This window comes from Bombina bombina, chromosome 6 (assembly GCF_027579735.1).
Source record: "Bombina bombina isolate aBomBom1 chromosome 6, aBomBom1.pri, whole genome shotgun sequence".
NCBI lineage: Eukaryota > Metazoa > Chordata > Amphibia > Anura > Bombinatoridae > Bombina > Bombina bombina.
This window is the reverse complement of record NC_069504.1, coordinates 386,518,517-386,532,092: the sequence shown is the minus strand read 5'-3', so window position 1 is coordinate 386,532,092 and position 13,576 is coordinate 386,518,517. Positions and strand designations below refer to the sequence as shown.

Here is a 13,576-nt window from a genome sequence, read left to right as displayed (position 1 = left end):
TTACATTCTATAGATAGCAGGTTTCATGCAACTTCAGATTCCCCCTATTTCATTTGTCCATTCTTTGGGGGCTGACTCCTTAAATTCAGACTACTTAAAGTGATGGTAAACCCAAGCGTATAATGCATTCTAAAAATAAACATTAGTTTCTCTCATAGTTTAGTGAAAAAAAGATGTTAAACTCACCCTATCTGTAAGGAAAGTAGATCGCTAACAGTGCCTCCGGCACAGCACTTTCTTCATTGAGGTGAAGTTTCCACCTCTAGACAAATAGCCGTGCATGTCAACTGACATCCTAGCATGGCTATTGGTCTACAGGTGAAAACGTCCCCTCATTGGCGAAAGCGATGTGCAGTGAGTGGCCGTAGGCGCTGTGTTGGCAATCTGCTTTCCTTACAGATAGGGTAAGTTTAACATTGTTTTTTACGAAACTTTGAGAGAAACTGTTTATTTTTAGTGATGGTAAATCCTATCGTTTGTTATACGCTTGGCTTTACCATCACTTTTAAGTCTTATTAGTTATTTGCAAGCTGGTTTTACATGGGGATTGATAATCCCAAAGAAAGCAAAATATTATCTAAATGTTTGAATATTTTTTAAAAATTGGCCAGGTCAAGACTGTGTAATCTATCAATCATAAATACTCTCTGTGATAACGTGACATTTTTGCTTTCTGATGCTTTCTTGAGAGGATTTATGTGTGTTTGTCATGTTTTGTAAATAGAATCTGATTTTTGTTGTTGTATAGATGCCACTGTTGAGGCTTAAAGGTGTTACACCATAAAACTAAAGTATAGGATATATATTTCAGCTGTTCTACTATTTACCAGTATAATTAGTAAATAAGAGTGCATTGGTTCTTTGGTTCTGTAACTTAAACAAAGAAACCGTAATATCAAATGGCTCTGTAGAATGAAATGAATTCCTCATTGCATGGATAATAAAACATTGATGTTGTGATAAATGTTTTGATTCCTGTTTCTGTTTTCGAAGGTTGAGAATCAAGCGGACAGACAACTTGGATTGCACCAGTCACAAAACAGAAGTTGCACAGAGCTACAAAGACACTTAGTGTCTACCACACAAGTTCCTCAGGCCTCAGAGTCGCATTCCAAGGAAGAAAGCCTTGAAATTAAGGAAGAAGACAGTGATTCCTATGAAGAACACAGTGAGGATGAATCTGTTAACTCCTTATTGTCTCCTACACTAGAAGACCGTAAACCACAGTTTACTTGTGAGCGGGAGAAGCGTGCAGTGGTGGACCTAATTAGGTATATGCACACTTACTGCCTTCCAATAAATAAACATAACACGGATGAGAAATCCCAGCATTGTAATAGTCTCTTAAAGAGACCCAAACTGGAGTCCACTCGTCGAACAAAACCTTATTCAAACCAAGGTTGTCATGGGGATTCCATTAATAGCAAGGGAAATTGTCATGCAGTTGGCAAATATAAACGAACTAAGCCCACGCTGGCAGCATTCTCAATCCTTAAAGAACTATTGGCAAAGGATATTTCTGGGGATGTCAGCAAGCCATACAGGCTGGCTAAGCCAGTATATGCAGCATTCTCAAATTCATGTGGCAGTCAGGTGCCACAAAGGAAAACAGAGCCAGGGGTGGGTCGTGGGATTAAAAATGAAATGGAAACAACTCCCAGAAGTTGTACCTCTGTAAAAAAAGAGACTATGGACAATGAACGGGACTCTGGAAGAGCATCAAACATGGTTCAGGACCATATTACTGTTAAACCGGCGCCAAAACAGGAAGGTTCTGTTTATGCTGTGAGACGGTCAAGCAGACTAAATCCAGAGATTAGTGAATGGTTGTGTTTTAATGATGAGCAATTTTCACAAACTTGTGTGGTACAGACAGCAGCTAATGTACAACCATCTCCAGCAGCACAAACATTATGCGTGAACACAGAACCTTTTTGTCATGAAGAGCAGGTGGCAGAGGTTGAAGTGGATGACTTACCTGAAACCAAGTGCTTGGTTCAGGCTGAGAGCACATTGTTAGAGGATTTAGAAGCTTTTGAAAGGGACTTGAATGAAGCACACAATGAGAATGAGAGAAAAGAATCCCACTCCATAGGTAAGGCAAGCCCCCTCCATATTTGGCTAAATGGTCTCTCCTATATGTAATGTTTCTTTTGTTTTGCATTTAATGAGTAAATAGTTTCAATACTGGTAATGGGATTAATAAATAAATAAAAGGGACATTAAACACAGACATTTTCTGTTATTCATATGAAAGAGCAGCGGTTTCATATTGCATAGTTGGCATGGTTAAGTTAAAGAAACACTTAAGTCAAAATTAAACTTTCATGAATCAGATAGAGCACGCAATTTTAAAAAAACTTTCCAGCTCTTCTCCATTATCTAAATGTACAAAATCTTTTTATATTTACAATTCTTTTACAAGATACGATGAGTCCACGGATTTCATCCTTACTTGTGGGATATCGCCTCCTGGTCAGCAGGAGGAGGCAAAGAGCACCACAGCAGAGCTATATATATAGCTCCTCCCTTCCCTCCCACTCCAGTCATTCTCTTTGCCTGTGTTAGTGATAGGAAGAGGTAAAGTGAGGTGTTAGTTTTAGATTCTTCAATCAAAGGTTTATTATTTTAAAAGTAGTACTGATAGTGCTACTTTGTTCTGGGGTGTAGTCTAGACCAGATCAGTCTCTTCAGTGAGAAAAAAAGAGAAGCATTTGGTGGCTTTAAAGCAATGGGAACTTGTGGGACATAATTCTCACTGCGCCTCCCATATACTGTTGCTGCCCTGTCCGGGGGAGAAAATCTGAGGGATATTACTCAGTATTCTCCTTGTCATCCTCGGGTACATGTGAGCAGTTGGACTTCACACGCCTGGGAGCTGCCTTTGCTGTCGGCAGATGGGAGGTTAGTGACATTTTTTATTTCTGAGCATGGACAGAAAACTCAGAAGCAGTCGCCCACTCACTAGGTAACTGGGAAGCCCTTAGGATCTTTCTTCAGGTATGTGAGACATCACATGTCCCATGTGTGTACTTTACATTTATATAGTACCAAGGAGACAGTAACGTTTATCATGGCCATATTTGAGCTTAGGCTCTTTAGGGAGGCTTCATATGAGACAGTTCTCCCGGCGGTTACTTTAAGCAACATGCCGCCCGGGAGATTACTGTGATGGTATTTCCCTAAGAGGGTATGTTTACACACGTTATGGACTGTCTTTATCTGGACATTATGTGGAATGCACTTGGATAGTGTTAAAGCAATATATGGGAAAAGCTGGTGTCAGATACCACTTTACACCTACTCTTTAAGGCAAGGTTCTCCTCCCTCACAGCCTGTATAGTCTAGAAGACGGAATCTTTAATGGTGTCAGGGATACTGTAGCCACTAACTTGCAGACGTTATAGAAGAGGCTCTATCATCTATCGCATCTCCCGGCGGTTTCATAATACGGCTATTTCCCTCTGCAGGGGTAATTGAGCGTTTTGGTGTCACTCTCATCTCCCGGCGGTTAATGAGACATGCTGCCCGGGAGCAAAGTTACATCTGTGTACGCCCACGAAGGGCGGTCCTTGAGAGCCTCCATTTTCTCCTACATTGGTGTGTCCGGTCCACGGCTTCATCCTTACTTGTGGGAATATTCTCTTCCCCAACAGGAAATGGCAAAGAGAGCACAGCAAAAGCTGCCCATATAGCTCCCCCTCTGGCTCCGCCCCCCAGTCATTCTCTTTGCTGCTCTGAACAAGTAGCATCTCCACGGGGATGGTAAAGAGTATGTGGTGTTAGTTGTAGTTTTTTATTTCTTCTATCAAGAATTTATTTTAAAATAGTGCCGGTTTGTACTATTTACAACAGAAAGTGATGAAGAGTTCTGTTTAAAGAGGAGTATGATTTTAGCAGCAGTAACTAAAATCCATTGCTGTTCCCACGCAGGACTGTTGAAACTAGAGAACTTCAGTTGGGGGGAACAGTTTGCAGACTTTTCTGCTCAAGGTATGACTAGTCCTTTTTCTAACAAGACATAGTAATGCTAGAAGACTGTCATTTTCCCTCTGGGATCGGTAAGCCATTTTCTTAGACTCATAGCAGAATGAAGGCTTATTAATGGGCTATATACTGGTTGACACTATTGTGGGCTAAATCGATTGATTTATACAATATTTATATGACTTTTGGAGTGTTTTGGAACTTGGAAACACTTTGGGAACGTTTTTATTACTCCTGGCAGTCGTTTAGACACCTAATCTAGTCAGGAAGGCCCCTTCACTCTGGTATGCAGATGGAGGAGGCCTCATTTTCGCACCTTAATTGCGCAGTTACTTCTGGAAGCAGTGCATGCAGCTTCATGTGAGAGGGTCCTGTGGCCATAAAAAACGATTCTAGAAGGCTTATTTCTGTGGTGAATAACCCCCAAGGAAAGGTAAAGCCGCAGCAAAGGCTGTGGCAGGGACTGTAGTGGGTTTAAACTGGTAAATTGAACAAATGGCTCCGGTTTGCTCATTTAAGGGGTTACAATCTTGGTTTGGTGTGCAATACTTTCAAAGCATTAAGACACTAGGGTGCAAATTTGGTAAGGATCGGATATTTCCTTCATAGTTTTTCACACATTCAGAAATAAAGTGTGCTCTGTTTAACATTTAAAGAGACAGTAACGGTTTTGTTTAAAAACGGTTTTATTGCATTAATAGCCTGTATGAGTCTGTCTAACATGTCTGTACCTTCAGATAGAACATGTTCTGTATGTATGGAGGCCAAGGTGGTTCCCCCTTTAAATGTATGTGAAAATTGTGCCATGGCGTTCAAACAAAGTAAGGACAGTACTGTCACATTTAATAAGGTTGCCCAAGATGATACTTCAAGTGAAGGTAGTGGGGATAGTTCATCATCCTCTCCTTCTGTGTCAACACCAGTTATGCCCGCGCAGGCGACACCTAGTACATCTAGCGCGCCAATGCTTGTTACTATGCAGCAATTAACGGCAGTAATTGATAATTCTAGAGCTAATCTTTTATCCAAACTGACAGCATTTCCAAGAAAGCGTGATTGCTCAGTTTTAAATACAGAAGATGAGCAAGTGTGCGCTGACGATAATTTATCTGTTATACCCTCACACCAGTCAGAATTGGCAGTGAGGGAGGGTCTGTCTGAGGGAGAAATTTCTGATTCAGGAAAAGTTTCTCAACAGGCAGAACCTGATATTGTGACGTTTAAATTTATGCGCCCTGCTTAAGGAGGTGCTAACTACTCTGGACGATTGTGACTCTTTGGTGATTCCAGAGAAATTGTGCAAAATGGACAAATTCCTTGAGGTCCCTGTGCACGCTGATGCCTTTCCGATACCCAAAAGGGTGGCGGACATAGTGACTAAGGAGTGGGAGAAGCCAGGTATACCTTTTGTCCCACCTCCTATATTTAAGAAAATGTTCCCCATTGTCGACCCCAGGAGGGACGCATGGCAAACAGTTCCTAAGGTTGAGGGGGCAGTTTCTACGTTGGCCAAACGCACGACTATTCCCATTGAGGACAGTTGTGCTTTCAAAGATCCGATGGATAAAAAATTGGAAGGATTGCATAAAAAGTGTTCAGCAAGGTTTCCTTCTCCAACCAATTTCGTGCATTTTTCCTGTCACAACGGCGGCGTCTTTTTGGTTCGAAGACCTAGAAAATGTGCTCAATAAGGAGACTCCATATGAGGAAGTCATGGACAGAATTCACGCACTAAAGTTGGCTAATTCCTTTATTTTAGATGCCGCTTTGCAATTGGCGAAATTAGCGGTGAAAAATTCAGGTTTTGCAATTGTGGCGCGCAGAGCGCTTTGGCTAAAATCTTGGTCGGCAGATGTGTCATCCAAGACAAAATTGCTTAATATTCCTTTCAAGGGTAAGACCCTTTTTGGGCCAGAATTGAAGGAGATTATTTCAGACATCACTGGGGGAAAGGGCCATGCCCTCCCACAGGATAGGCCTTTCTAGGCTAAGAACAAATCTAATTTTCGTTCCTTTCGCAACTTCAGGAACGGACCGTCGCCTAACTCTGCAGCCTCTAGACAAGAGGGTAACGCTTCCCAGGCTAAGCCAGCATGGAAACCAATGCAAGGCTGGAACAAGGGTAAACAGGCCAAGAAGCCTGCTGCTGCTACCAAGACAGCATGAAGGGGTAGCCCCCGATCCGGGACCGGATCTAGTAGGGGGCAGACTTTCTCTCTTTGCTCAGGCTTGGGCAAGAGATGTTTAGGATCCCTGGGCACTAGAAATAGTCTCTCAGGGTTATCTTCTAGAGTTCAAGGAACTCCCGCCAAGGGGAAGGTTCCACATCTCTCCCTTTATCTTCAAACCAGATAAAGAGACAGGCATTCTTACATTGCGTAGGAGATCTATTAAAGATGGGAGTGATACATCCAGTTCCAAAAGTGGAACAAGGTCAGGGGTTTTACTCAAACCTGTTTGTAGTTCCCAAAAAAGAGGGAACTTTCAGACCAATTCTGGATTTAAAAATTCTAAACAAATTCCTCAGAGTTCCATCGTTCAAAATGGAAACTATTCGAGCGATTTTACCAACAATCCAGGAGGGTCAATACATGACTACCGTGGACTTAAAGGATGCGTACCTACATATTCCTATCCACAAAGATCATCATCAGTTCCTAAGGTTCGCCTTTCTGGACAAACATTACCAGTTCGTGGCTCTTCCTTTTGGTTTAGCCACTGCTCCCAGAATTTTCACAAAGGTGCTAGGGTCCCTTCTAGCGGTTCTAAGACCGAGGGGCATTGCAGTGGCACCTTACCTAGACGACATCCTAATCCAGGCGTCGTCCCTTTCCAGATCAAGGGCTCATACAGAAATTGTATTAGCTTTTCTCAGGTCTCACGGGTGGAAGGTGAACGTGGAAAAGAGTTCCCTGTCCCCGTCTACAAAGGTTCCCTTTCTGGGAACAATAATAGATTCTGTAGAAATGAAGATTTTTCTGACAGAGGTCAGAAAATTAAAGCTTCTAAATGCTTGTCAAGTTCTTCAATCTATTCCTCAGCCTTCCATAGCTCAGTGCATGGAAGTAATATGTCTAATGGTTGCAGCAATGGACGTGATTCCTTTTGTTCAAATTCATCTAAGACCATTGCAACTGTGCATGCTCAAACAATGGAATGGGGATTTTGCAGACTTGTCTCCCCAGATTCAAGTAGACCAGTTAACCAGAGACTCACTCCGTTGGTGGTTGACTCAGGATCACCTGTCTCAAGGAATGAGTTTCCGCAGACCAGAGTGGGTCATTGTCACGACCGACGCCAGTCTATTAGGCTGGGGCGCGGTCTGGGACTCCCTGAAAGCTCAGGGTCTATGGTCTCGGGAAGAGTCTCTTCTCCCGATAAACATTCTGGAACTGAGAGCGATATTCAATGCGCTCCGGGTTTGGCCTCAACTAGCGAAGGCCGGATTCATAAGATTTCAGTCGGACAACATGACGACTGTAGCTTACAGGATCACTCCTGCCATCTATCTGCAATTCACATCCCAGGAGTAGACAACTGGGAGGCGGATTATTTGAGTCGTCAGACTTTCCATCCAGGGGAGTGGGAACTCCACCCGGAGGTCTTTGCCCAGTTATCTCAATTATGGGGCATTCCAGACATGGATCTGATGGCGTCTCGTCAGAACTTTAAGGTTCCTCGCTACGAGTCCAGATCCAGGGATTCCAAGGCGACACTAGTGGATGCATTAGTGGCGCCTTGGTCGTTCAACCTAGCTTATGTGTTTCCACCGTTTCCTCTCCTTCCAAGGCTCGTAGCCAGGATCAAACAGGATTCTGATAGCTCCTGCGTGGCCACGCAGGACTTGGTATGCAGACCTGGTGAATATGTCATCGGCTCCACCATGGAAGCTACCTTTGGAGACAGGATCTTCTAGTACAAGGTCCATTCGAACATCTAAATCTAGTCTCTCTGCAGCTGACTGCTTGGAAATTGAACGCTTGATTTTATCTAAGCGTGGGTTTTCAGATTCAGTTATAGATACTCTGGTCCAACCCAGAAAACCTGTGACTAGGAAAATTTACCATAAAATATGGAAAAAATATATCTGTTGGTGTGAATCCAAAGGATTTTCTTGGAGTAAAATTAAAATTCCTAAGATTTTTTCCTTTCTCCAAGAGGGTTTGGATAAAGGGTTGTCAGCAAGCTCTCTAAAAGGACAGATATCTGCTCTGTCTGTTTTGTTACACAAACGTCTGGCAGCAGTGCCAGATGTACAAGCATTTGTACAGGCCTTAGTCAGAATCAAGCCTGTTTACAGACCCATGACTCCTCCATGGAGTCTAAATTTAGTTCTTTCAGTTTTTCAAGGGGTTCCGTTTGAACCTTTGCATTCCATAGATATTAAGTTACTATCTTGGAAAGTTCTGTTTTTGGTTGCTATTTCTTCTGCTAGAAGAGTTTCTGAATTGTCTGCTTTGCAGTGTGATCCACCCTATCTGGTATTCCATGCAGATAAGGTTGTTTTGCGTACCAAACCTGGTTTTCTTCCAAAGGTGCCAACAGGAATATTAACCAGGAAATAGTTGTGCTTTAAAATTCTATTTAGATGCAACAAAGGATTTCAGACAGACTTCATCTTTGTTGTCGTTTATTCTGGTAAGAGGAGAGGACAGAAAGCTACTGCTACCTCTCTTTCTTTTTGGCTGAAAAGCATCATCCGATTGGCTTATGAGACTGCCGGACGGCAGCCTCCTGAACGAATTACAGCTCACTCTACTAGAGCTGTGGCTTCCACATGGGCCTTCAAGAACGAGGCTTCTGTTGATCAGATATGTAAGGCAGCGACTTGGTCTTCTTTGCACACTTTTGCCAAATTTTACAAATTTGATACTTATGCTTCTTCGGAGGCTATTTTTGGGAGAAAGGTTTTGCAAGCCGTGGTGCCTTCCGTTTAGGTAACCCGACTTGTTCCCTCCCTTCATCCGTGTCCTAAACCTTTGGTATTGGTTCCCACAAGTAAGGATGAAGCCGTGGACCGGACACACCAATGTAGGAGAAAACAGAATTTATGCTTACCTGATAAATTTCTTTCTCCTACGGTGTGTCCGGTCCACGGCCCGCCCTGGCTTTTTAGTCAGGTTTCAAATTTTTTCTTTCTATACACTACAGTCACCACGGCACCCTATGGTTTCTCCTTTTTCTCCTAACCGTCGGTCGAATGACTGGGGAGCGGAGCCAGAGGGGGAGCTATATGGGCAGCTTTTGCTGTGCTCTCTTTGCCATTTCCTGTTGGGGAAGAGAATATTCCCACAAGTAAGGATGAAGCCGTGGACCGGACACACCGTAGGAGAAAGAAATTTATCAGGTAAGCATAAATTCTGTTTTTGTTACGCGCCTTTTTTTTTTATCTACCGGCGGTTTATTGAATCTAAGATACCGCCCGGGACTGTTATGGCAATGTCCACGATGGGTCACATGGCGCACTTGTTACATCTCCCGGCGGTTCAATAGTACTACATGCCGACCAGGAGATTTGTTAAGTCAATGCACATGTGGGGTTCGGAGTGTATCGCGCCCTGTTGCACTTTTCATATGTGGATCAGTTTATGTTGGGTAAACAGAGAGATATTTTCCCATGTTATAGGCATACTTAAGACAGCCTGGGCAATAAAGTGGGACGCTGACTTTTTAAACTGTAGCCTATGTTTTTTGTGTTTAGGGACCATACTGCTCAGAAAATACATTAGCAGTTTTCCTACTGAGGGGTATTTATACCTTGCAAGTTTATTTACCAAAAGTATGGGGGTCCTGTGGCCCAGTGGTCAGGTACAACCCAAAGGTTGTGAGTTTGAACCTGGCTACTGCTACTAACCTGCCACAATTTTCTACTTATAGTGTCCAACATATTTTGTGACCCACAGGCGGTGCTCTGCGGTTCGTTGCAGAGACTTTGCTTTTGATGTACATAGAAATGTCTAGTTACAGCAGTATTTCTATTGTTATTGGATTATTTCTGCACAACAGTAATAAAACGTTCTTTTAAAATTTAAAGAGACAGTAAGATTTTTTTTCTGTGTAAATTTTATTAAAAGAATTGCGGCTGTTTTGTTTGTTAACTCATCCTGGTTACGTAGGATGGTACAAAATCTCATATGAATGAAAGCAGCATAACCTCAGGGTTATGATGCTTTCTTTATTTTTCCATAGCTTTAAAGCATCGCTGGAGGAATTGCCAGTATAACGTTTTCTCCATGTTACTGAGAATTTCAGTTTTCAGATGGAATTGGGTGCCTTAGGCATTATATTTACCAGACTGTTTCCCATGGTCGTGTCAGCTAAAAGGCTGGACGATATTCCTTTGGGGGGAAGGAGTAGTTTCCATCACTACGTGAACTTCTATTCCCTTAGAGGATAGTTCTAATGGACTAAAATTTGTTATGGGCCTCACACCAGGGTTTACGATGGCAACCATCTGTGTACTTTGCTACCGTCACTGGTGTGACGGCATATTGGCTAATTACTTTATTTCATTTTCTTCCCTTCCAGTTATCAAATTGGGAGCCTAGGTGGTGCTGTTCCAGCTCTTGGTACCTTATGGTTAGAGCCCTGTTTTTATGGCTATGTGTTCTATGACTAAGCCTTTGGTGAACGTATGGCCTGCTGTTGAATCAAAGACAGCATGGGGTACATGCTCCGGTCCGGGATGGATTTTGTAGGGGGCAGCCTTCCGTTTTCGCTCTGGTTGTTTTCGAGCTCAAATGTTTTCCTCTCAGAGGCAATTTTCTGCTTTCTAGGTTGTTTAAGGATCAGACAAAAGGAGAGACGTCCTTTCGCTGCCTTATTGACATCTCAGACCTGAGGTGGTTGTTCCAGTTTTTATGTATATATATATATATATATATATATATATATTTCTGTTTGTTCGTTCCACTTCAGCCTGTGCGGTTGAGCATACTCCGGTAATGGAATGGAGTCTATGCAAGCTTATCTCCTCAATTAACTTTGAAGCAGGAGACAAGGGATTCTTTTTTTTTAAGGTGGTTGTCTCTGGATCACATGTCCCAGGGTACATGATAAGCAGTGTGTGGACTCTAGCGGAGTCTGTTCTTCGATTTCCTACAACTGAGAGCAAGCTTCCAGTCTCTTCTGTTCTAGCCTCAGTTGGCTTCGGCCCAGTTTTATTCTTGCTATCTGGCAGTGATCCATATCCCAGGGGTGGACACTTGGGAAGCGAATTTTCTAGGCAGTCAGTCTTTTTCTTCCAGGAGAGTGGGATCTCCATCCGGGAGTATCTCCTACTTGAATTTCCAAAGGGGTCCGCAGGAGTTGGATATCATGGCATCTTGTCTGTGTGCCTAGTTTTCGGGATACGAGTCCAGGTTTGGGGACCCCAGTCCGAGCTTGGTCTTTGGACTAGGATCTATTTTTCCCCCGTTGCGTTTTTTTGCCGGGGGTTTGTTTTGATCATATAGGAGAAGGCATCAGTGTTTCTCCTCTCTTCTGCGTGGTCTCGCCGGCTTTGACATGCTAATCTGCTGACCACGTCATCTCTGTAGCCTTGAACTCATCCGTTGAGTTGGAATTTCTTCTTCGCCCTCTAGTTTCTTTGAAGCTGATTGCTTGGGGGTTGGACGTTTGTTCTATGCCAGCGAGTTTTCTTTGATTCGGTCATAGATACCTTAATTCGGACATGTAAGCCTGTTACTTGGAAGATTTCCCATAAGATATGGCGTGATTTCTTTCTTGGTGTGAATCCAAGGGTTACTCATGAAGTAGGGTAAGGATTCCCAGAATTTTGTCCTTTCTCCACGAAGAATTGGAGAAGGGGTTTTCCGCTAGTTCCCTACAGGGACAGTTTTTCTGCTTTGTATTTTTTGTTACACAAAAGTCTGGCAGCGGTTGCAGTTGTACAATCTTTTTGTCAGGCTCTGACTAGTATAGGGTCTGTATTTAGACCTCTTACTCCTCCTTGGAGTTTGTCTTTGGTTCTTAGAGTTTTTCAGGAACTTCGTTTGAACCTATGCCTTACATAGATATTAAGTTGTTATCTTGCAATGTTTTGTTTTTGGTTGCTTTTCTTCTGCTTGCAGAGTATCTGAGCTTTCTGCATTGCAATGTGATTCTCCTTATCTTGGTTTCCATTTATATAAGGTGGTGTTACGAACTGAGCCTGTCTTTCTTCCTCAGGTTGTTTCAAATAAGTATATTTGTCAGGAACTTGTTGTTCCTTCCTTGTGTCCTAATCCTTCTAAGAAGGAGCGTCTGTTACGTAATTTGGACGTGGTCCATGCTTTGAAGTTCTACTTATGGACGACTAAGGATTTTCGACTATCATCTTCCTTGTTTGTCGTTTTTTTCAGGCAAACGTAGGAGTCAGACAGCTACGGCTACCTCTCTTTCTTTTAGGCTGAGGGGTCTCATCCGTTTTTGCATATGGGATTGCTGGACAGCAGCCTTCCTGAACGATTTACGGCTCTTTCCACTAGGGCTGTGGCTTCCTCATGGGCATTCAAACATGATGCTTCTGTTGCACAGATTTTCAAAGCTGCAACTTGGTCGTCTCTTCACACTTTTTCCAAATTTTACAAATTTGATACTTTTGCCTCATCTGAGGCTGTTTTTGAGAGGAAGGTTATTCAAGCAGTGGTGCCTTCCATTTAGGTTACCTGTCTTGTCCCTCCCGTTTCATCCGTGTACTATAGCTTTGGTATTGTATCCCACAAGTAAGGATGAAATCCGTGGACTCATCGTATCTTGTAAAAGAAAAAGGAAATTTATTCTTAGCTGATAAATTTGTTTCTTTTACGATACGATGAGTCCACGGCCCACCCTGTTTTTATGAGACAGGTCTTTATTTTTGTTAAACTTCAGTCACCTCTGCACCTTGACTTTTCCTTTCTCTTCCTAACTTCGGTCGAAAGACTGGAGTGGGAGGGAAGGGAGGAGCTATATATACAGCTCTGCTGTGGTGCTCTTTGCCTCCTCCTGCTGACCAGGAGGCGATATCCCACAAGTAAGGATGAAATCTGTGGACTCATCGTATCGTAAAAGAAACAAATTTATCAGGTAAGAATAAATTTCCTTTTTTCTGAGGCACCATTTGGTGATTGGCTGATGGCTGTCACAAGATGGGAAGGAAAATTTAACTAACTTTGAAATTTGTCAGAAAAAAAAATCTCATTAGAAATTCAAAGTGCTTTTGTATTGTCTTTTTATTATGCATGTATTGTTTGTGCTATTTAAGTTTCCAATTTACTTCTATTATCAAATTTGCTTCATTCTGTTGGTTTTCTTTGTTGATGGAGCAGTAGTGCACTACTGGTTTCTAACTGAACACATGGGTGAGCCAATGAGAATCGGTATACATATGCACCCACCAATCAGAAGCTAGAACCTAGGTTCTTTGCTTCTACTGAGCTTTCCTAGATAAACTTTTTAGCAAAGGATAACAAGAGAAGGAAGCAAATTAAATAATAGACGTAAATTAGAAAGTTGTTTAAAATTGCATGCTATTTCTGAATCATGAAAGAAGAAATTTGTGTTTCATGTCCCTTTAAATGTTACAGTAGTCTCAAAGTACCATTAAAGGGACACTGAACCCAATTTT

General features: G+C 42.5%; 1 protein-coding gene across 2 annotated transcripts in view; it reads left to right on the top strand.

Annotated features, from left to right (window-relative positions):
- The window catches only part of PPARGC1B (PPARG coactivator 1 beta), a 189,236-nt gene that overhangs the window by 136,054 nt on the left and 39,606 nt on the right, over nucleotides 1-13,576 (top strand). For both annotated transcript variants that reach the window (XM_053717093.1, XM_053717092.1), the window contains exon 5: nucleotides 994-2,095. In XM_053717093.1, the coding sequence (XP_053573068.1) occupies nucleotides 994-2,095 (1,102 nt within the window). The remainder of the gene's footprint in view (nucleotides 1-993; nucleotides 2,096-13,576) is intronic.